The 23240-nt window shown below is 43.9% G+C and overlaps 1 protein-coding gene across 5 annotated transcripts in view; it reads right to left on the reverse strand.

Moving 5' to 3' along the window:
- The window catches only part of LOC126548399 (FK506-binding protein 15-like), a 112275-nt gene that overhangs the window by 33814 nt on the left and 55221 nt on the right, over positions 1-23240 (reverse strand). For all 5 annotated transcript variants that reach the window (XM_055063382.2, XM_055063381.1, XM_055063383.2 and 2 more), the window contains exons 16-21: positions 15241-15335; positions 14558-14660; positions 13961-14081; positions 10854-11014; positions 7040-7111; positions 4098-4157 (exon numbers count right to left, since the gene is read on the reverse strand). In XM_055063382.2, the coding sequence (XP_054919357.1) occupies positions 4098-4157; positions 7040-7111; positions 10854-11014; positions 13961-14081; positions 14558-14660; positions 15241-15335 (612 nt within the window). The remainder of the gene's footprint in view (positions 1-4097; positions 4158-7039; positions 7112-10853; positions 11015-13960; positions 14082-14557; positions 14661-15240; positions 15336-23240) is intronic.

A 23240-nucleotide genomic window follows, 5' to 3' on the forward strand; every position in this document is an offset into this window, starting at 1 on the left:
GTGGTAAAATATGATACAGCATGATCTACATTAAAATTACTTATAAAATCTCATGATATGCACGTGGATTCCTTAAAACATTTCCAATTAGCTTTGCCTAGTTTCCAGCGAGGGTCACGGAGAGGGGAGTCATGTGCTACTGGGAAGTGGTCACTTCCAAATGGGTTTTTGGTTACATGCCATTGTAAATCAGGGAATAGAGAGGCAGAGCCAATTGACAGGTCTATTGATGAATATGAGTTATGATAAAGGTTGTAATATGTTGGTTCCTTCTTATTGATGAGGCACGCACCAGAGTTAAGAAAGTGTTCTATAAGTCGACCTCTCGGGTCACATTGAGAGTCTCCCCACATGTTGTGGGCGTTAAAATCACCCACAAGTATGTATGGTTCTGGAAGCTGATCAACGAGATTATAAAAATCAGTTTTTGAGAGACGACAGTTTGGGGGTATGTATACAAAACATACAGTGACCAGTTTATTAAAAAGTATTGCCTGAACTGACAGTGCCTCAAGGGGCGTCTGAAGGGTGACATGTTAACAAGCTGCAGACTTGTCAGCAACTATTGCTACACCGCCGAAGGCATTAGCCTCGTCACATTCTTTTCGGAAGATGGTATAATTATGAAGAAAGTGTAGGTTTCAGATGTGTCTCTTGAACACACAACAACTTTGGATTATGTTTGTGTAGGAGTTCTCTAATATCGTTGAGGTTATGAAGAAGTCGTCTTCACATTCCATTTTAGTATTTGTGTCTCCTTACGATAAACATGTTTTGTGCTTTGTGTTTAAGAGACAAAAATTAGCTCATGGGCCCTTTCCAGGCGCCGTGACACGAGGTTTGTCTTTTCTGGAGCGATCGTGAGAGTCTCACCGCTCCTTAGGCAGTGGCGGTGCTGTCTGGCTGGTTGTATCCATTGCCTCTTGCGAGGCGCCGGAGACACGCTCTTCCAAGCGCTGTGTTTGACGTAAAGGCCTCGAGAAGTCGGACGAGACCTTCGAGGCCACCGACCCGGAGTTCAATGGTCCCTTCTGCTGGGGTGGCAGAACAGCGCTAGCTGTAGCCGCCAGGGGGGGCGGATGGAGTCACCGCCGGCGCACTGCATGTCGGCCAGACGGCCACCGGAAGCCGTTGTGTCACCACCCCTGACGCGTCCCATCAGCAAAGCTGTTCTTTGGCAGGTAGGACACCTGCCTCCGTGCTTCCTTGAATGAGAGGTTCTCTTTTACATTTATTGCTACGATTTCTTTCTTTTCCAGGATGGACAGCACCGCGAGTATGCAGTGTGCTCCCCATCGCAGTTTACACAGTGAAGAGGGTTATTGCAGGATTCAGTGGGATGCTCGTGCGCACTGCATTTAGCACAGGTCAGTCGGCCTCGGCAGTTTTGTAATATGCAGCTGAATCTTTGGCATTTGAAGCAATGGAAATGGTTAGGGATGTACTGCTTTACTTGGATCTTAATGTAACCTGCTTTGATTGTTTCTGGCAGTACATTAGAATTAAGACTGCAAGCTGGGCGAGTTGGTGATTGAACATGTTCCTATGGGTGGGCAGTGCAACCCGGACGAAGGACGAGAGACAGAACAACACGAGCGCAGACTAACACGAGCGCAGTTGTTAGTCTGCGCTCGTGTTGTGTTCTGCCTCTCGTCCTTCGTCCGGGTTGCGCTGCCCACCCATAGGAACATGTACATTAGAACCAAATGTGAGAATTAGGTGCTTGGTGCTGATTTCTTTCCCGTCGTGCCTCATTCTAATTCGTTTTACGTTGATAAAATTTTGTTCCTTCCATTCATACAAAAGTTCAGCCTCGGTAAGGTCCATCATCATCAGAAATCACACCGTGGATGGTGTTCACGGTGTGGTGTAGGGTCACTGAAACTGGGGTGTCCCCAATAGACACTAGGTTACTTAGTTTTTGATACTGCTTTTTGTCATGAAGTTCTAAGAGGAGGTTGCCACTTGCTAGTCTTATAGGATGGGCCAATAGTCCGAGTTTGACATTTGGAAACGAGGAAAGGCGAGATCATTCTTGTTGTCTTTTCTGATTTCTCTGAGTGAATGACTTGATAGTGGGGGAAGTTTTCAGTGTGTTGGCCAGAAAATTGAAATACTTCTTTGGTGTGCCCTCGTTTTTGAGGGCGATCAGGGAGTGTTGGAAATGAACTATCCATAGGAAATGTTCAGTGTTTGGCAGTAATGGCAGCCATCCACCACGGAGCCCAACAAGGGGACGCCGCAGGTCTTAGAAATAAGTCCTGCAGACGTCAAGTGTACGTTTCTGCTATAACCAAATATGAACAGCCAAGGTTGGTTGTTCCATACAAGGTTTAATCCTTGCTGCCGAGAAGATCAGAAGTAAAAAGAAATGAAGACAGGAAAGATTAAAAGTTAGAGAGAAAGACGAAGAGTGGAGAGGACAGAAAAAGGCAACTACAGATTTCCCCTGGGTGGCTCCGTCCGGGGGTGCCATCTACGTGAAGCACAGGACAAAGAGGTGTGTTGCCTCCGCCAGGGGGCCTTAAAGGTCCGAACACCCGGCATCGGCTCAATGCCCAAGATCCCCTTTTCCCAGCCATGGCTAAACCACACACAGCTACACGCGGGAGGGGCCAACCCTCGTGTATTCTTATCTCGTGGTCAAGTGGTTAGGTGACGATGACTGTTTTGAGTGACCCTATTATGGGATATCGAACTACTGCCCACACAGACCAGCAGGTGCTCTACCATGAACCACAGCTTCTCTTTTCCATTACTACTTCATGTTTTGAGGGGGGAAGGGTTGTGAGGAGAGCGTGGCGGCATAAACGGACAGAGTTCCAAGTTAGGCAAGGCAAGGTGCGGTTATAGGAGGCGGTGCACATGGTTGACTGTAGCTGCCAGAGAGAGCACCAGGTGGTGCAAGTGCGACGGTGAGAGGTGAAGGAAAACGTGGGTGGCATGGTGTGTGTGTGTGTGTGTGTGGTATGGTGTGTGCGGATGGACAGCATTAGGAGCGTGGGGGAACGGTCATGTAGTGTAGTAATAAAGTGAATGCTTGCGACGAACGTGTCGGCCTGTCGTCGTTCGTAGCAGCTTGTCGCCTGAAAGTCCGCCCCATGGTGGCTTCCACTAGTTACCACAGTTGCATAACAAGGTGGCAGCACCTAGGCCACCCGCTTCAATATGAATTTGCTCTTGCTACTGCTCTCCATCGTGACAGCAAGAAATAAATGGTAAAATGACCTCCGCCTAGTCTAGGATGGAGGAAAAAGTATCCACAATCTTTTCATGTCATTATTAAATTAGCTATTTGTTTGGATGCTGTTAGAGCTAAGGTGCCGCAAAGAGTCCTGAAAGTGTTCAGATTTCTACTTACCAGATGGCACCCCAGAACTGTGCTCTACTATCTCATTCTCCACATTTTGACCATGTCCTTAAATTTTAAAGGTATTGACTGCATTACATGGTTACCTTACGGTTTAAGAAGCAAAATTTGAAGCATTCAGATGGACTGGACTAGCTCTCCAAACTGCTGTAGCAGTTTGGAGAGCTCTGAAAACAGAGTTTGCTAAGAAAGAGCTTACTCTGATCGAGCTTACTGCTAGGGGAACTCTCTCACCACTGTTCATGCAAAGGTGGTGCCAGCAAGAAAATTTTCATCAAAGGAAAACTATGAAAACTAATGAAAGCTTGTGGTTGCTCGATCACATTAACCTGTTCAGACGTGCACAACAGAATTGACAATACAAGAATTTTCCTTGAAAGTGCTCACTTACAGCTGCATGTACGCACAGATGCCTAGCAAAGCTTGTTGGGCGAGTTGGCACTTAGATGCCATGGTACACAGCCAAACAAAAGCAGACACTAACAAACCCCATTATGGCATTTGCGCCTGTTTTTGTACTTGTCTGCATTCTTCGTGCCAGCTGTATCAATGCATAAATGTCAGTGCACAAATGTCCACTCCTGACTGGAGCAGTACAATAGGACCAGACCTGGTTGCTGCAGTCATTGAACGTAAAAGACTTGACAACTTCTCTGTTCTCCTGGATGCACACTCAATCACTGCTGCATCTTTTAAAATATGAAAATAAAATTCTAGGAATACTTGCCTTTGATTCTGCTTCACCAATTAGCTGGGAAATCCTTGATTCAAGTGAATCAATTTCTTCCTGTATGTATGCAGAAACAAAGTGAAACAGAGAAAATATATATAAGAAAACTTGGCGTCGAATAGGAGATAAAGAGCAAGAAATTGGATGGAAAAATGTATGTAAGTTACACAGTGACATTTCATACATTCAGGTAAATGTGAACAGAAGACAGATGGAACGTCCAGTGCCCCCGTCACATGGACAGGTATAACCACGATTATGCTTAACCACTGTTTACATGATGAACTGTGGTTATGTTGAAGGGGAACAAGCAGTGCGAAACAACAAAGACAGGAACACAGAGTGAAAGGAAGTGCAGATTAACGTACATCCTGTCGCTGTGTTCCTGTCCTTGTAGTCTTGAGTCGCTTGTTCTCCTTCGACATTAACAACCAATCAGCTCAAAACAAGATTCTGTAATGTGAATGCAGTTTTCTGTCGTTACATGGGCTCAGTCAAAGGAACCAGCGTGACCATGCGGTCACTGCACGAGTTAAATTCCTTGCGAAAAGATTTCAGCTTATAATAATAATAATGATGATAATAATAATAATGATGATGATGATAATAATAATAATAATAATAATAATAATAATAATAATAATAATAATAATAATAATAATAAAAACAATCACTTGCATGCATATATGGGCAGTGGTAAAATATAAATTTGCTGTTTTAATACTCACATCTGTTGATAAGTAATATTTTACGACTTAGTGAATGACTAATTTGATGCAGTCATCAACGTAGTCATCAAAGCAAGCAGAAGAGCCAAAACAATCCATTATTCCATTATACTCTGTGCTGCTGCACTGCAGTATGCATTGTTTCTGCATGTTAACAGTCAAATTGCAGAGTTTCCCGTGCCTCAAGGTACTCAGAACTGCCACTTGGGCATGTTTATTTTTCTTGTGCTTGAGTAGCTTTTTCCTTCTTTTTTTTCTTCTGATGCTGCTGCACTGCACAAGCCTGCAGCCATGAGGTCTGCCATCTTGCTTAAATGTCACTTTGAAAGGGCAAACAGAGATTGCAATAGTCTGTTTATGCTAGTCATGGTTAGAGGACTGACTGTGGTCATGTCAGCCTTATGTCAGCCATGTATCTAGCAGCAATAATGGTCTCCGATAACCACATTCTGCTTAACCATGGTTAAGCTTGTCTGTATGACAGGGGTATAAGCAGCACAGAAATGATAAAAGTACCCCCAGCCTGTCTCCTCTTTGCTCTGTTACGATCGGCTTGCAGGGGTACTGCTCTGCAAATCTATCTCAGCCTGCCGCAGTTGTTTCGATCAAACCGCGGGGGTGGCGTCCTTCAGGGAACTGGCGACGCCGGCAACGTTAACCGACCGTGCACTTCCTTCAGAGAACTGGAGACTACGGCAAAGTTAATTAACCATGTGTCTCCTCGTACAGACCAGCGGCGTCGGCCAAGCTAGCCTTTCGGTGGACCGAGTATTGTTGGTTGGTTCGTCATCACCTTCATGGTTTATTTGCAGCAAGAGAGCTTCTCGGAAAAGGGTGTTTTGCGGTGCGTTTTTCCTCAGGCCCCAGGATTCGTCACAGTCTGCTGACACTCGTTGTGGCTACTGGAGAAGTCAGCTCTGGAATTAAGAGGCGCCGGCTGGGGTCAAGCGTGACAACCTGGCTACGAGGACCCGCTCAACTTGGTCGGTTCTGGGAATCCAAAGTGCGTACGTGAGCGTGTGCCCTCCCCATCAAAGGCGGATCGACTACGCCTCCAACGACTGTGGACGGTCCGATTGGACGAAGGTTGGACAGCAGTTTTCCCTCACCTAGGGATCTAGGGAGGACAGAGTGTTTTTTTAAGCAGCTGTGTGCTTGACAAGCGGTGTGCTTGGAGCTTTGTGCTCGTGCGCTGTGTGCTTCGTCTTTCGTGGTCCTTTTTGCAGTCATGCTGGGCTGTTGAAATGTACCTCCTGTTTCAATGTAAACATTGTAATTAAATCTTGTACTCCTAGTTCCCGATGAAGAGCCAAGTCTCTCTCTCCAACAATGTCCTCAGTGTAGATAAGTTGGACGACGGCATGGGCCAGCTACCACATAGTTCATGCCCGACTCCAAACCTTACAGCTCGTACAGCTCCAGCCAATTAGTGGCAGCTGAAATGGACAGTCGACTAGGTGGACTCTTACAGAGTACCTAGTTCACTGTACCCTGGTCTTGCAGCCCTCATGCTGCAGCCACTGTGGTAGATGAACTGGGCAAGTTGACTGATCATAAAACGGGGTTTTATCTACTTAGGCACTTTTTTCTGCAGCATTCGTTGGTGCTCGGTATCCACATAATGTTACGAATAAAGTCTCATTCTTCTTAGATTTGAATACCAAATGCACTCACTGCATAGTCACATAACTGCACGGTGTTGTGCTCTTGCTATAGACTGCTTCTCGAAAACTTTGTACTTGTTTCAATACATGGTGTTGAAGTGAAGGAATGGAAGTGATACTGCACGAGTCAGCATCAAAAGAAGTTAGCGAACCAGGTACATATAGAGAAACAATGGTAAGCTCGATGTGAACCAGATATTCATTGGACAATGTGCACGTACATATGCACACATACGAAATCTCTGGGTAGAAATAAATACTAGCAAAAAGTACATCAAATTTTGAAAAAGTAAAAGCCGAAAGCACAACTTGTAATATGCTCCTGTGTTTGCTCAGGAACTAGTGCCTTGGCACAACTGTGGCTTTCCTGCAGCAGAATCATTTGGATACCAATATTTCGCTCACGAGACTCTAATAAGTGTTATCCTTTATATTCAAACACTCAAGTCTTATTTGAAATTTAGAATTTCACACCACCTTACAGAACCATCAACATGAACAATGACAAGCCAGCGTAGCAAAAAAAGAGAAAGAAGTGGGGACGAACCTTGTGTTTCCTTTTAAGCTGATGAATTTGAGTCTGAAGTTCGCTGCACTCTTTATTACATGAAGCAAGGCTCTGCCGTGAGAAACAACGAGACAAGCACACCTGTTAGAACGAACTGCAAAAATATTTCAAACGATGCTCATCATGATGCAAGTCAATGCTCTGTATAAGTCAGCCATTTGAATTAATTTTGACAATTCATTTGGCATTCACCGTTCTGACAAACTACTTCACACAATGCAATACTTTTATTTTACCACCAGCCTATGATTCGTGCCAACTAACTTGAGACTATCCACCACACAGCCACTGAGGCTTCCGCCTCTGTTTACAGACTGTTCATGTACCAAACACATACTTGAAAAATACGCTAAGCTTAGTCTAGCATTGCTATGTCAAAGAGCTTGGCTCATCACCAATCCTAGCTGCTAACACACACACGCGCGCGCACGCACGCACACGCACGCACACGCACAGAGAGAGAGAGAGAGAGAGAGAGAGAGAGAACTTAATCACTTACACACAACAATTTCACAAGTTTAGAATGCAGCACAACAGCAAAACACCCCTAAAAAGAATAGGCAACTACCATTTCCTCTAACAAACACAAGCGTACAATGCAGCCTAGTTCCTGCACGCCATATCTTGGCACAACCGCTTAGGCGAAAGTTTTTCTACATATCAACCTGAAAAATGAGAATACCAATGTTATTAAAAATTAAACTCTGGGAGCTTTACATGCCAAAACCACATTCTGATTACGAGGCATGCCACAGTGGGAGACTAGATTAATGTTGACAACCTGGGGTTGTTTAATGTGTGCCTAAACCAATGTACACGAGCATTTTTGCATTCCAACCGCATCGAGATGCAGCCATTGCGGCTGGGAAACGAACATGCGACCTTGTGCTCAGCAATGCAACGCCATAGCCACTAAGCCAGCTAGTTTTGGAGACCTTATTTGCAGATCATTGCAAGTGGGGATTTAATGCACTTCAGAACCAGTGCATCAACTCTTCCATTACTATTTCTCAAAAGCACCTTCCTTTAACTCGGCCAGCTCTTCATTCACACTGCCCTTGCCAAGTCCTCGCAGAGCTCAGAACTCTCTTCTTGTAAGTCAACCTCGATTTTAAGGAACAGCTAAATATCGTGAAGCTCTAGGATGTTGAGATATTTGAAAGAAGACCACATGTAGCACTATTTATGGCCAACTTGTGAAATCTGCATTTGCCAGTGTTGTGTCATACTACAGCCAGCATACTTGTAAATGCATTCTGAATATGTGGCAATGCCAGCATGGCGTGACATCAGTGCAGCCAATAGAAGCGACTGTACCTTAAGAGAGTTTGTTCTTCCCTGTCAGTATTTACTCTGCACACTGCGTGCACGCCAGACACGCCGCTACTTGGGAACCGCCGATTCCAGAGTGTGGGTAGTGGAGGTTTTGCCCTAGAATGACCTGCCAAAAGCTGCTTCAAAAGTCTTCCTGAAGGATCTCTCAGCGTGACTGTCAGATGTTGCTATTGGGCCTCCCTTGGCTGAAATGGCTGCCACTTTGGCGGCCATCCTGAATGAAGAAAATTGTGATCACCGATGGCTGATTTCATACATAGGGCCTGCCTGTATGGCACTGGAAGCAATCTATGCTTTTCTGGGCCTAACATGAAAAACCAGGTTTCATCAGGGACAATATTCCAGCAATACATTAAGCTTTTACTGTTCAAGCCTCTGATGATGCCTTTTCACAAAGTGAACTTAATATTGAATAATTATTTTTAGGATATTAAGTGACAAAACCACAATTTGATTACGGGGCACGGAGTAGTGGGGGCCTCCAGATTAATTCTAATCACCTGAGGCTACTTAATGTGCACTTAAATCAAAGTAAACAGGTGTTCCTGCCTTTCGCCCTATCGAAATTGTGGCAATCACTGCCGGGATCAAACCTGCAACCTTGTGCTCATCAGTGCAACACTGTAGTAACTGGGCTACCGAGGCATGTATACATGATTCTTTCTGTTCCTCCTCCAAGATGCAGAAAAAGCAGAGCTTTTCTTTATTTAGTGGAGTTTTATACTTGCGCAAACTTTCTGTGGCAATCAAGGGAAAGCTACGGAAGCAAAGCAAGCAAGAGCACTCTTGAAAGAAGTCCCATGTTCTCATCCTCACTAGTTTAAGCTGGGGGAACAGAGTACAAATGCATGACTTACAACAGCAAAACAAGACATAATACACCAGTGAGGGTTACATTTGGCTTACTGTTCAGCTTTTAGCTTCAGCAATGGGAAAAATGCAAAAACGTCGCACGTGGAAGCTACGCTGAATTCAGTATCTGTTCCAAGAAACCATAAGCACTGTCAAACACTTCTGGTACACTTGGCACTGCAACACATGTACAAAAAGCACATGTAGCTTTCCCTTCACTGCCCCAGAATGTCGTCCGCAAGTATACAGCAAGGATTGAAGTGACTTGCTTCCAAAATCTTTATATTGTTAAAGAGCTCAGTTTGATTTGAGGCTGTTCTCTGATAATCTTTACTTGATTAATAATGTCATTTGAAATCCATTATCTTAGTTGCCGTTCGCAGGAAGCCTCAGTAAATTTTTTGGTCTGGAATTTACCAAGCCAACCCTCTGACAGTCCCTCTAACTGTGGTTAGTTACCTAGGTGTACATGAATATTTTTTTCGAGGGGTGTGGGGGGGGGGGGGTAAGCATTCTCACACTGATAAACAAGAATGAGGCAGCATGAACTATCATCCATTCTCAGTGCGCAAATTACAAGAGGGACGAATCAAGTTTGACGGACACATCTTACCACAGTCAGGCTCACTCTCAGATATCAATCAACATTATACGAACTAGTGATGAAAGTTCAGCTGGCTGTTTAACTCTGAGGGTTTTTGCCATACATGTACAGCGCCAACGTTATGTTTCATAGTTTGCAAGTATTTGACACCACTGGTTGTTTAGAGGCGTTGCCACCTTTATGGAGTCAGCCAAAGTAATATGAAATTGCACTTCTGCTCATCAGCGTGCACAAGCGGACTTGTTTAGCTCCAAGCGCACGTTCATATGGTCAAGTGCCTTATTCTGACTCATTTCTCCTTGTGATGGAATATCTTTTTGGGACAACAAATTGATAGCTAAAAATTTTGCTAGACATATTTCTTTATCTCTTACTGCAGAGCTATCTGTGTGTACACTGTTTATGCAAGCAAAGGATTATGAGAGAAACATTGCTAGCAATAAATTTTTGCTGTATTCATGACTTTTCAATCATTTCCTGCTACTGAAAAACTGCAACAAAAAATGGACGAAGAAATTCGACCCTCAAAGAGCCGAAGAGGTGAGAGGACAAAAACATCGCCAGTAACGTCAGAAGCATGTTGAGTGGCTTGTTAGTGGCCTACTGGCAAAACCAATAGTAAAGGTATTCCATCCATCCACAAACTGACTGCAAATAAGGTTTTTATGGCAAACTACATTTAAAAAAAAAAGACCCTCGTGAATAACAACACAGACTGCGCAGTTTGTAGTGACTGTACTTCAAAAAGCACCAGGAAGAACAGCCTCCTACAACAAGTACCGCCATAAAGATTCTGCCTCCACCTTGGTGAATGTTTCCTAGGATGCCATACTCTGGAAAAATATGACTAACAAATGCTATAATGTAGGAAGATTGTAAAAATAAGTTATTCAAAAATTCTTTTGCATCAGAGAGATGTTTATGAGTTTTCAAATGTGCAAGGTGGTTCCTGACCCAAATGACTACAAAGTAGGCAAACATGCATCCCTCCCTAAAACGAACCTGCTTAAGATTCTCGGCCGCAGAATCCTTTGTGACATGCATTTCGTTGCAAGCTGCCAACTTCTTCTCATAAGTTTCTATTGCTTCTTCAAACTGTTTTCTCTGTTGCTCTGCTTCCTTCATCAGTCTGTCCTCCAATGACTTCAAAGTGCCTTCTTTACCTGCAGTTGGGAAAGTTGAAACAACAATTTGATTTTGGTGTAGTGAAAAATGACAAGGTATGCAGAACGCTTAAAAATATCTCAACGAGCACTCTCTCAGTGCCTGCATGCAAGCTGCCAACTACATGCGGTTTACAAGTCACAGTAGTGTTTGGCTGGCTGGTACATCTACACTTGAACGAAATTGAATCAGTGAAATACCAAGTCAGTGTTGAGATGCCCCATACCCATGCCACCCGTAGAGCTATAAAGAACACTCTAGTGGAGGTCTTCAAATTAATTTTCACCCCTTGGGCTTCCTTAAAGGGACACTAAAGAGAAAAGCAAGTTGAACAGTTATAGTGAATCACTCTTTTACAATACCAAGAAATCCACTCTTAGCATGAGAGGAGGTTTGGTAAGCCAGAAAAGATGAAGAAAAAAAAAAAAAGAAATAGGGATGGTGATGCTGCTGTGGAGTTCTCACACCAGCTCGCCATGACATCACATATTTCATATCTGTTTGGGCCTAATTCCTTTTTAATCAGTAAAGATAGACTACACTGTATTTCAAAGGCACCATATAGTACTTAACATTGCAAGGTTGAAGAACTTTTAGAGAGTCACAATAGCCCAAGTCTGAAAAAATACTTCTAACCTCATGACATCACAGTGACATACCGATGCTGAAGTTTTGGCGCAAAATTAGAGAAATGGAATTTTGACCTTCATTTTATCTTCAAATACTCAACTTGCTACTACAAAATCAATGAATATAGAGTAGGGGTGTGTGAATACCAAATAGTACGATTTTGGATCAAATCAAGAAATAAGTTCAATATAGAATTGAATATCTGAAAATTTAACAAGAAGTTTTGTGCTTTCAAATTTTGCGAAAAAAAACAAAAAAAAACAGAACACTGTGTTGCACATGCTTAGGACTCTACCAACATTGCATAACAAGAATGTTTCGAGCTATGAGTAACTTAGGTACTCAGGAACCGAGATGTATAATGCGGTCTACTCTCATTAAAAGGGAATACCAAATTACTAGTATGCCACCACTGACAACTCCGTTCATATGCAATGATCTGGAAAACATGTTTTACCAATATAATGTCTGCTGAATAGAATCAACTGCTTCCTTCCCTCTGAAGCTGAAGAAATAGTGAATTTATGTTGTCCTGAATACCAACTGAGATTTACAGTTGAATAGTGCGCTATATTATGCTCAATGTCAATCTTTCATTGCTGCGAAAATTTTGCTTTCCGGTTTTCTTCCAGAAAATAAAGCGATTTTCACATCTTTATGGCAAGTGGTTCCTGTGGGTTATTGTCAGCTTGTTAAAGCCAATCTGCGTAACAGACAAAAGCGGCAACCATGCATCACGTGACTCGGCACTGCTTCGCATGGTCGTTAGTGCACCACTGGTCAACCGCGGTCGGCAATGACAATAAAGAGCAGCACCTCTTCACTGTTTGGTTCACCATCGTTTGCTGCCTGTCATGTGTTCTCAAATCGGGAGGCCCACTGCAAGTTCACACGATGCCTGATTTCACTAATGCTCCGAAAATTTGCCCGTGTGCCCCTTCCCCCTCATGCGATTCCCATGGGCACTTAAGATAGTAATCAATGAGGTGAAATGAAATGTCCCACTGAACTGATCCCAGATGGTGTTTGGGAAGTGCTGCGATCTACTTGGCAGTGCAAAGTTTTTTTTTATCTCATGCTTCTTCCTATCCTTCATAAGGCGAAAGAAACAAGTTTGATTTCATTTCAAGCTCTGCGGTGTTTACTTTTGCATGCATTGCATGTGCATGGCGCTGCGGTTCCGGTATGGCCACGTGTTACTAGAGATTGGCAGCAACTTATTTAATCTTGAATTGCACACCACTACCCCTTTATTAGTGCTCGATGCCATTTCCTGCCCTGTGCTCACCTACTAAGATAATCCCCCGGCTGCGCGTAGAGTGCACGCTACAGTTTTGAACTTGCAGCATGCTGTTTACCATTGTGGAGATGATTACAGCAATAATTCTTCCAACTTCGAGTATGACGAAAGTATTCACCGAATGGCAGTTAGTCACTGGATAAAAGACTGCTAATAAACGCTTCAAATTCGGAATATGAAGCAGTTCCAACGTCTTGGAACTGGACTATTTCCAAGCCTGAAATTCTAAACTTAATGCTTGTTTATTAAAATAAGCCACTTTGTACGGTTTGAATCATGAATAAGAAGAAACTTAACTCTAAAAGGAACTATTCCTGGAAAAAAAATTTGGTCAGGTAATATTTGGTCAGCTCAGGGTTGACAATGCACGCTCACACGCATGCAGTGCAAAAAAGAGGGCAAGTGGCATATTCACAGAGCTACAAAATTTTAGAGAGATCCTGAGCCAGCAAGAGGGCGTAGGTGCGTGTTTGTGCCCGATTTTGCTGCTTGCCAAACCCTGAATTGTTCTTGTGAACTCGCGCGAGAAAATTAAGGGTAACTGAGGGGCTCTACTTCTTTTTAATTAAAGCCACATGAAGCCAACAGATAATGAAGCCAGGGGAAGCATATGTGAAATTAACTGTTCTTTAGTAATTGAAATGTAGAATATAATAATACCCACTCCTGCTATGTCTCAACTTTGAGACAGCAGTATTTGTAAATAAAATAAAATAAAATAAAATAAAATAAAATAATGAAAAGGGCATTTAAAGTGGACTTAAAAAAAAGAAGGACATGCCATATGTAGGAGCAGAACCCACATCTTAAGCATTAGTGTGATGATCCATTACTGGGCTGTGGCTGCCATCCCATACACTTTCTTGGGAATTTATGCATGAATAATAGATCTAGTTTTGATAGTGTTAGCCAGTACCACTCACGGCCATGGCAGCTGATGTGAACCTTCGCTTAATTCACAGTAACCCAGTTTCAGAAGCCCTAGTCTACACGACACAACATAACTGTAGCTCACCTTCAGATGCACTACGGAGCCCCTCGAGTTCCTGGGACTCCTTCTGCTGCCTTTCGCTCAGCTCAGCTCTTAGCAAAGACAGCTCAGAGAGTGCCTGGGTCAAGCGCTCGGTCACCTCCATCTGTGCAAAGTGGGGTCAGGGCAACGTGAACTGCCACTGAACAGCTGAAACCTAACGTTTTCTGCTCAAGTGTGACTGGAAAGCAGCGCGAAGTTATCTTGTAAGTCAGCCTCAATGCAGCCAGCCAAAATCAGAAAGGCACTCTGGTCACCTTTAGGTAACCTTAAACAACATTTAAGACTAGAACATAATTTTACAATGCCATATGTTGTGTTGGAATGTCTCACAAACTTCAGAAATGTTCTAGAAGCAAGTAGTTCAAATTATTCGCTGAACAAAGCTGGAAGCTTCCCTTCTGGCACAGGACTTGAAAAAGCAGGCAGGATGTGTGAAATATTGAAAGTGGACATGATGAAAATCAAATCTCAAGGACGTTCTAATTATTTGACTGATTCTGTAAAGTTACACCTAGGATAGCACACCTTAAACACTAATCCTTCTCAATGTGCAGCGATGAAACGACCACACAAGATTACCTTTTCAGTTTCTAAAGCCAAGAGGCGTGCCTGGGAATGGGCTGCAGAACTGTGCATAGCATCACTCCTCTGCTCAAACATGCTGTTACTCTCCTCCATCAGCCTGCAACAACAATGTGAAAATTCTGAGGTTTGGCCTTTCGTCTGGCAAGATATGGTTGAACATTAAAAAAAATACAAGGTGCAAATAGACAGAGTGGACACACATGGGAACCAATATCAACAAATGCCTTCATTTAGAAAAAGAAGAAGGCAAAAATAAATGATGGGGGGGGGGGGAGAGAAAAACGGATAAAGATGTATGCAATATGTACAGTCAACCACTAAATTTTACAGACCACGGTATCTCGCAAAACAATATCCGAACATCTTGTAACAGTAGCCAGTAAAACTGCACATCCCGCTATTTTTTTCAACAAGACCAGTAAAAGACGCAATAGGCATTCCTGGTGTCATATTAAATAAATAAATTAAAAAATATTGCTACGAAATATGCAGGTCTGAAAAAATTGTGCACTTTCAAAATTTTTAAAAAAATTCTGGCATGGCAGTTATGGGGTTAATGTGGCATTATACTAATCTAAATTTGTAGGCAGTACTGCCAGACAAAATCAATATTTTGGTGGCGAGCACAGCTGTACAATGTGCTGCTCACTAAGAAATGTGTGGTTATTACTAAGCACCTCTGGTTTTTCTGTAGCAGGTCACAAATCTTCTCAGTAAGTCCTTGGATCTTTTGGTCTTTCTCGCAGTTATCATTTTTCAGCTTCTCATTGTCCTGCACAGTCAAAGAAAAACAAAAAAGAATGCAGATCCATATCGTCACACTGACACTGTAGTACTGAGGTTTCAGCACAGAGAGAAAGGAAGAGAGAGAGGTCCTGACTATTTTCTCCTTTTGCAATTAACTTCTTAACAGGAAATTTGCATAGATAGATCTTGTTAATAATATTGTAACAGTGTAAACTGATTTGGTGCTTCTCTTTAGTGTCTCCAACTGCTGTTGCAGTAAAAGAAAATATTAAAAATCAAATTCAGCCTTATATACCTATACAGCACTATCAACAAGTCCGTTACATTGCCTGTAATTATATTAGCAAAGCGTATGCTGGCATGTTTTCACTTTCCCCTTGCTTTAGAAAAGGCATCCTTACGAAACCACCGACTGCCAGTGAAGTTTGTCACGCTATGATGGGCAGCATATGCTGAGGTGGATACTATTCTAGCCTTCACCAAATGCCACTTATAGGCATAATGAGATTAAATTATAGAAGGCGTCTCCTTTAATGTGGACCACTTTCTTTTAGAAGAAACTGCCATAGTTAGGCCCCTGTTTACGAAGATAGGCTTCGTGGCTAGGAGTACATTAGCAATGTCCCAGGGGATTCTTTTCATCTAGAACACATTCAGAAGAAACTATCATATCTAAGCCCCTGTCATTCTTTATTATAGGCCACATGGCTAGGGGGACATTAACAGCAAGAGAAATTTGGAAAATAACTTTATCAATTACTAGAAATGCGCTATATTTACCTTTTTAGTTATTTACTTTATGGCACATTTCACAATTGCAAAATTGAAGTTGAGGAGTAGTGAAGTCACGTCTGCTTAGCATAAATCCTAAGATTAGTGCCACTTTCGAGATATTCATACCAAGATCTGCTAAAAAAAAATACCCCAGCGTTTCAGTTAAGATTGTCCCGACAGTTAGAGGCGCACATTTGGGAACTTAACTGAAACACCAATGTATTTGGAAGCACATGTTAGGGCAACATATCGCGATAGTGGCACTAATCCCCCAAGATTTTTGCTAAGCAGACATCTTCACTACTCATTGGCTTCACTTTCACAATTGCAACACGTGCGATACAGCAAAAGATCAATAGGTTAGCTTGCATATTTTAGGTAATAAGTGAAATTATAGAATTTTTGCTAGCTGCTAATGTATACCTAGCCACGTAGCCTAGCTGCAATAACAGCAGGGGTTGTCATGACAGTTTCTTTTAGAAAAATGTGTTCCGTATAAAAACTACCTGGTAAATGCATGCACTGAAGAATGCTACGAGAACCCTTGAACAGCACACTGATCAACGACTTAATGTGAAACGCAGTCTGGGCTCATTTTCAGTAAAACCTCCTGTGGTGTTCGATCTGAACATTTGATGACACCACAATTCTGCTCTCTAGGAAGCGAACTTGAAACCATGTGAAAAGCCACATTAGATGCTGAATGGAATGAATGAATGAATGTTTGATGTTTTATGGCGCAAGGGCCAAGTATGGCCAAAGAGCGCCATGTCCGTGTTAATGAGTTTGCAGTGAAATCATGAGTACTATGAAGTTGGTGTGACGTGGCTGTAGAGGGGCCCTAAAAATGGTCGCGTTAAAGTGCGCGAAATGTGTATAATAAGATTGTGGCGATGACTTATGACGTGTACTATAAACATTAAGGTCCATTTAAAAAGAATGAATGACACCATGTGTAAAAATATATAAGGTTATAAGATATGCTAGAGCACAACTGCCTCCTTAGAGCCCTTGAAACACAAGGGCCTGGAGGCATGTGCTATATAAAACATCTATCACAGCGGCATCCTCTGTAGAGAGGATGCGTTACGAAATCTTTGGGCTATTAACATGCAAGACCACCTCTTTTAAAAAACCTAGGACAGCTTTGGTGGTAAAAAGGGGTTCCTTACCAATAAACATAGCAGGATGGAGAGGGAGACAATAGCGGTATGCTAAAGGAAAGTGTTCCCTTCTTTCTCTTTCGGCTTCCCGACACTCCACGAGGACGTGGAGGACGGTGAGCCGCTCACCACATCTACCACAGGTTGGAGGTTCATTGCCAGTCAATAGAAAATTATGAGTACCATATGTGTGTCCTATTCTGAGTCGGCAGAATAGGACGTCAACTCTTCGTGATTTAGTAACGGAGGGCCAGAAACCTAACTTTGGCTTAATCAGATGGAGCTTATTATTTGTTTTGCTGTCCCACGAGTGTTGCCAGTGTCTTCGCAGTTTGGTTCGCAAAAAAGGCTTCAGGTCTGTGGCAGGAATAGTTGTGGTGGTATTACCAGCTTGAGCTGTGACTGATGTGGCCATTTGGTCGGACAGCACATTACCTTTGATGCATCTATGGCCAGGAACCCAGCGTATTATTACGTGTCTACGAGCTGAATAAATATTGCACAAATACGAGTAGAGCTGAATAAGAACAGGATTTTTGTGTTTTCTGAACGATATGAGCGATTTTACGACACTTAACGAGTCCGTAAATATAATTGCTTTTTCTAGTCCCAATTTCATTATGTGTTTAACCGCAGACAGTACTGCATAGGCTTCTGTGGTAAATATACTGGTATGGGGGTTCAATACACCTGATTCAGAAAAAGAGGAGCCAACAGCCGCATAAGACACGCCGACGTGCGATTTTGATGCATCGGTGTAAAATTCAGGACAAGAATACTTCGATTGGAGTTCATGAAAATGCATCCGAAGTTCGAGTTCTGGTGCATGTTTTGTAAGCCTTACAAAAGATATATCACATTCAATCACCTGCCACTCCCACGGAGGTAGATACTTCGCTGGAGGCATACAGCGGTGTTCGAAGAGTGGGACATCCATTTCAATGCTAAGCTACCTTACATGCAGCGAAAAAGGCCTTCTCACTGAGGGTCGATTGTGGTAAAGGGCAGTGTACGTCAAATCACTAATGGTTTTAGAGCACGGATGATCAAGATTACCCTGCATTTTAAGAAAATATGTGAAGCTGATATATTATCTCTGCATATGGAGTGACCACACATTCGATTCTACGTATAAGCTTTCGATCGGGCTAGTTCTGAATGCGCCTGTCGTCAGACGAATACCGAGGTGGTGGACGGGATCCAACATCTTTAGTGTGCTCGGGGCGGCAGAGTTGTATACTATGGCACCATAGTCTAGCCGTGATTGAACGAGGCTCTTGTAAATATTCATTAGACATTTCCTGTCGCTACCCCATGTTGTGTGAGATAGCGTTTTCAGCAAGTTCATTGTTTTTAGACATTTAGTTTTCAGGTATTTTAAGTGCGAGATGAAAGTAAGCTTGCAGTCAAGTATTACACCTAGAAATTTGTGCTCTTTCTTGACAGGTATTTGCTGTCCACATAGTTCCACGCTCGGGTCTGGAACCAGGCTGCTCTTTCTTGTAAAAAGAACACAAGAACTTTTGCGGGGGTTAATTTAAACCCGTTTTCGTCTGCCCACTTAGATATCTTGTTCAATCCCTGCTGTACTTGTCTTTCACACACTGCAAGGTTACAGGATTTAAAACCTATTTGTATGTCATCTACGTAGACGGAATAAAAAATAGCTGGTGGTAATGAAGCGCAGAGTGTGTTCATCTTAACTATATAGAGGGTGCAGCTGAGCACACCTCCTTGGGGCACACCAGTTTCCTGTATAAATGGACGTGAAAGTACGCTCCCGACTTTCACGCGAAATGTACGGTTGGACAAATAGCTTTCTATTAGGGCGAGCATATTGCCACGGATGCCCATTCCCGACAAGTCTCTCAAGATTCCGTAGCGCCACGTTGTGTCGTACGCCTTCTCCATATCGAGGAATACGGATAGGAAATATTGTTTATGTAGAAAGGCGTCGCAAATGTTTCTCTCAATGCGCACAAGGTGATCGATTGTGGACCGCCCTTCTCTGAAGCCACACTGAAAGGGATCAAGCATTTGGTTTAATTCCAGGAAATGTATAAGTCGCCGATTATTCATTTTCTCAAAGAGCTTACAAATGCAACTTGTGAGGGCTGTCGGGCGGTAACTTGACGCCAACGAAGGATCTTTACCTTGCTTCAGAATGGGAATCACAATCGCTTCTCTCCATGCAAGTGGAAGATATCCAGCAGCCCAAATAGTGTTGAAAAGTGCAAGTAAAGTCAGTTGTGTATTAGTGTGTACGTTCTTAATTATGTCGTACATAATTCTATCAGGTCCTGGTGCAGAGCTCTTGCATGTGATCAGGGCAGCTCTCAGCTCGGCAGTAGTAAAGGGACGGTTGTAAGGCTCATCCTCTCGACCTTTTCTTGTGAATGGCTTACGTTCTTCTATTTGTTTATATTTGAGAAAAGATTGTGAATAATTGGTGGAACTTCACACGCTCTCAAAATGCTCCCCAAGTGAATCTGCCTGGTCTTGCAGGGTACCGCCTTGTGTATTTACCAAAGGGAGGGAGTATGTTTGTCGCCCTCTTATCCTATTAACCCTGTTCCAGACTTTGGCCTCATCTGTATACGAGTTGATACCTGATAAAAACTTTTGCCAACTCTCTCTTCTGGCCTGTCGGCGGGTTCGCCTGCCTTGGGATTTTACTTTTTTTAAAATTGATAAGATTCTCCGCAGTGGGGGAGGCGCGTAGCAACCCGCACGCTTTGTTTTGTTTCTTACGAGCGATCCTACAATCGTTCCACCACGGGACACGCCGTTTACATGCCAAGCCATTTACTTCTGATATGAATTTAGATGCAGCATCTATAATGAAGGCTGTAAAAAACTCCACTGCAGCATCAATTCCTAGCGAAGACATGTCAGCCCATGAGATACTAGTAAGAGATCGAAATTTCTCCCAATCAGCTGTCTCAATCTTCCACCTAGGAGCGTGTGGTGGATATTCATTTTCTTTAGGTGATCTTAGCAGTATAGGGAAGTGGTCGCTGCCGTAAGGGTTGTTGGTAACTTCCCAGTCAAGTTCAGGCAGTACAGACGGGGAGACTATGCTAAGATCTATTGAAGAATAGGTTCTGTTGGCAAGATAGTAATATGTGTGTTCCTTCTTATTCAACAGGCATGCAACAGAAGAAAAAAGGAACTGCTCAACAAGACGTCCTTGCGCATCTATACGAGGGTCGCCCCACAGGTAGTTGTGTGCATTGAAGTCGCCAAGAACCAGATAAGGTTCTGGCAATTCATCTATAAAGGACTGGAATTCATGTTTGCTTAGTTTGTAATGGGGGGGTATATAAAGCGAGCAAATGGTGACGAGTTTGTTTAGCAGAACAACTCGCACCCCCACTGCTTCAAGGGGCGTTTGTAGCAGTAAAGGTTGACAGGCTACACTTTTATGAGTGACAATCGCAACACCACCCGATGATGCGACGGCATCATCGCGATCTTTGCGAAACGTAAAATCCGTTCGGAGAAAGTTTGTGTGTTTGGATTTTAAGTCTGTTTCCTGTAAACACAGCACTTTTGGATTATGTTTGTGGATGAGTTCTTGCACATCATCAAGGTTTCTAAGAAGACCTCTGACGTTCCACTGAATTATTTGTGTATCCATTTTTAAAGTAAATTGGTGCTGTGTTTACGGAAACGGAAGTGATGCCTTAGATTACAGAGCTCTTTCGAGGCTCTGCAGTCGGTATTTTGCTCTTTCTGAAGCGTTCGAGGGAGCCTCGCCGCTCCTTAGGCGCTTGGTGCGCCTTGAGGGCAGGTGTAGTGTCCATTGCCTCGTGTGAGGCGCCGGACACATGCTCTTGCGAGCGAGAAGTTACTAGAGAGGATCCCGCCTTGGAGGGCAAGACCCCTGCGCCCACCAGCCCGGAGGTCGATGGGGCTCCCAGAGGGATTTGGCTGCGCCGGCTGTTGCCAGCGCAGGAAGGGGCCGGGGAGGCCGGGGCAGCCTCGGCTGCGCCAACCTTCGGGGTCGATGATCCCTCATTCTGGGTTGACGGAGCAGCGCTAGCTGCAACCGCCGCGGGGGCAGATGGCGTAGCTGCCGACACTGCTTGTGGGTCGGACAGCCGCCGGAGGCCGTTGTGACGCTGCCCCCTGACGCGCCACTTTGACAAAGCTTTTCTTTGGCAGGTATGCTACCCGCCTGCGTGCCTCCTTGAATGAGATATTTTCTTTTACTTTGATCGTTATTATTTCTTTTTCTTTCTTCCAGGATGGGCATGACCGCGAGTACGCGGCGTGCTCCCCATCACAGTTTACACAGTGGAGAGCGTTCTCACAAGTTTCAGTGGTGTGTTCTTTGGCACTGCATTTAGCACAAGTTTGGCGACCTCGGCAGCTCTGCAAGCTGTGGCCGAAGCGCTGGCATTTGAAACAATGGAGTGGGTTTGGCACGTACGGTCTTACACGGAGCTTGATGTACCCGGCCTCGATTGACTCGGGCAGGACACTTGAATTGAAGGTGAGTATTAGGTGTTTGGTCGCAATTTCTTTACCATCTCGCCTCATCTTAATTCTTTTGACATTTATAACATTCTGTTCGCTGAAGCCCTCCAAGAGGTCAGCCTCAGTGAGCTCCAGCAAATCATCGTCCGAGACAACGCCGCGGGAGGTATTCATCGTGCGGTGCGGGGTTACTACTACTTGGGTCTCCCCAAATGATACTAGCTGAGGCAGTTTCTCAAATTGCTTCTGATCGCGGAGCTCCAAGAGGAGGTCGCCGCTAGCCATCCTCGACACCTTATATCCTGGACCAAAAACTTCGGTAAGAGACTTAGATACAAGGAACAGGGAGATTGTTCGCACTTGTTTAGCTGGTTTTTCTGCGTGGATCACATGAAAACGGGGAAAGTTGTGGACTTGGCGTCCGAAAAACTGAAAGACCTCTTCGGTGCGCCCTCGTTTGTGAGGGCGATCAGGGAGTTTAGGAAAAGCGTTTTCCATATGTACAGTTGGGTTTTTGGCCGCGATGCCGACCACCCACCATGGAGCCCAACAGGGGGACGTGACAGGAGTTCCTGCTAGAGAAATCCTGCCAACGCCAGCCGTACATCGCTGCTATAACCAAATACAGCATAACCAAGGCTGGCTAGCTACACAAGGTTAACCCTTGCCGCCGGGAAACTAGGAAGTGAGGAGAAGTGATGAGAAGACAGGAAAGATGCAAAAGTGGAAGAGAAAGACGAAGATTGGAGAGGAGGACAGGAAAAGGCGACTGCAGATTTCCCCCGGGTGGGTCAGTCCGGGGGTGCCGTCTATGTGAAGCAGAGGCCAAAGAGGTGTGTTGCCTCCGCCTGGGGGCCTTAAAGGTCCAAACACCCGGCATCGGCTCAACCTCCGGGATCCCCCTTTCCCCAGACACGGCTAAGCCGCGCACGGCTACACGCGGGAGGGTCCAACCCTCGTGTGCTCGGGTACGTGGTTAGATGCTGAATGGGAGCCTGCTTTTGTAAACACTAAAATGAAATATTTCTTTGCGAGTAGGAATGTGCCTTCGCATCCAGAAATGACACTCTTTGATGACAGCCTATACAGTGCTTATTCCGTAGAGGCTTCGATCAAGGAATGAGTCTTGCGCCAAGAGCTTTGTACACAAGTTTCTCGTTAGCCTCCCCTTTAGGTGACACTAGCTACCTAAGCCAATGTAATGTGACCGAGCCAAGCCAAATGCTTCAAGTTGCATGGTAGTGAGTCATTGGCAGCACAGGAAGTACAATAGGCCATTATTCAACCTGCGTTTTTTTAAAAATAAATTTGCATTTAAAGGGACACTAAAGAAAAAATAAGTTGAACTGTATTAGTAAAATTACCCTTATGCAATGCCAAAAAAAGCCACTCTTACTTCTAGAGCACATTTGGCAAGGCCGAAAAGACAAAAACGAAACAGTGGTAGTGACGCCTACACCAGCTCACTATGACATCATAGATTTTGATGACATCTGCTCGGGCCTGTTCCT

Source organism: Dermacentor andersoni, chromosome 1 (genome assembly GCF_023375885.2).
Source record: "Dermacentor andersoni chromosome 1, qqDerAnde1_hic_scaffold, whole genome shotgun sequence".
In the NCBI taxonomy this organism is placed as follows: Eukaryota; Metazoa; Arthropoda; class Arachnida; order Ixodida; family Ixodidae; genus Dermacentor; species Dermacentor andersoni.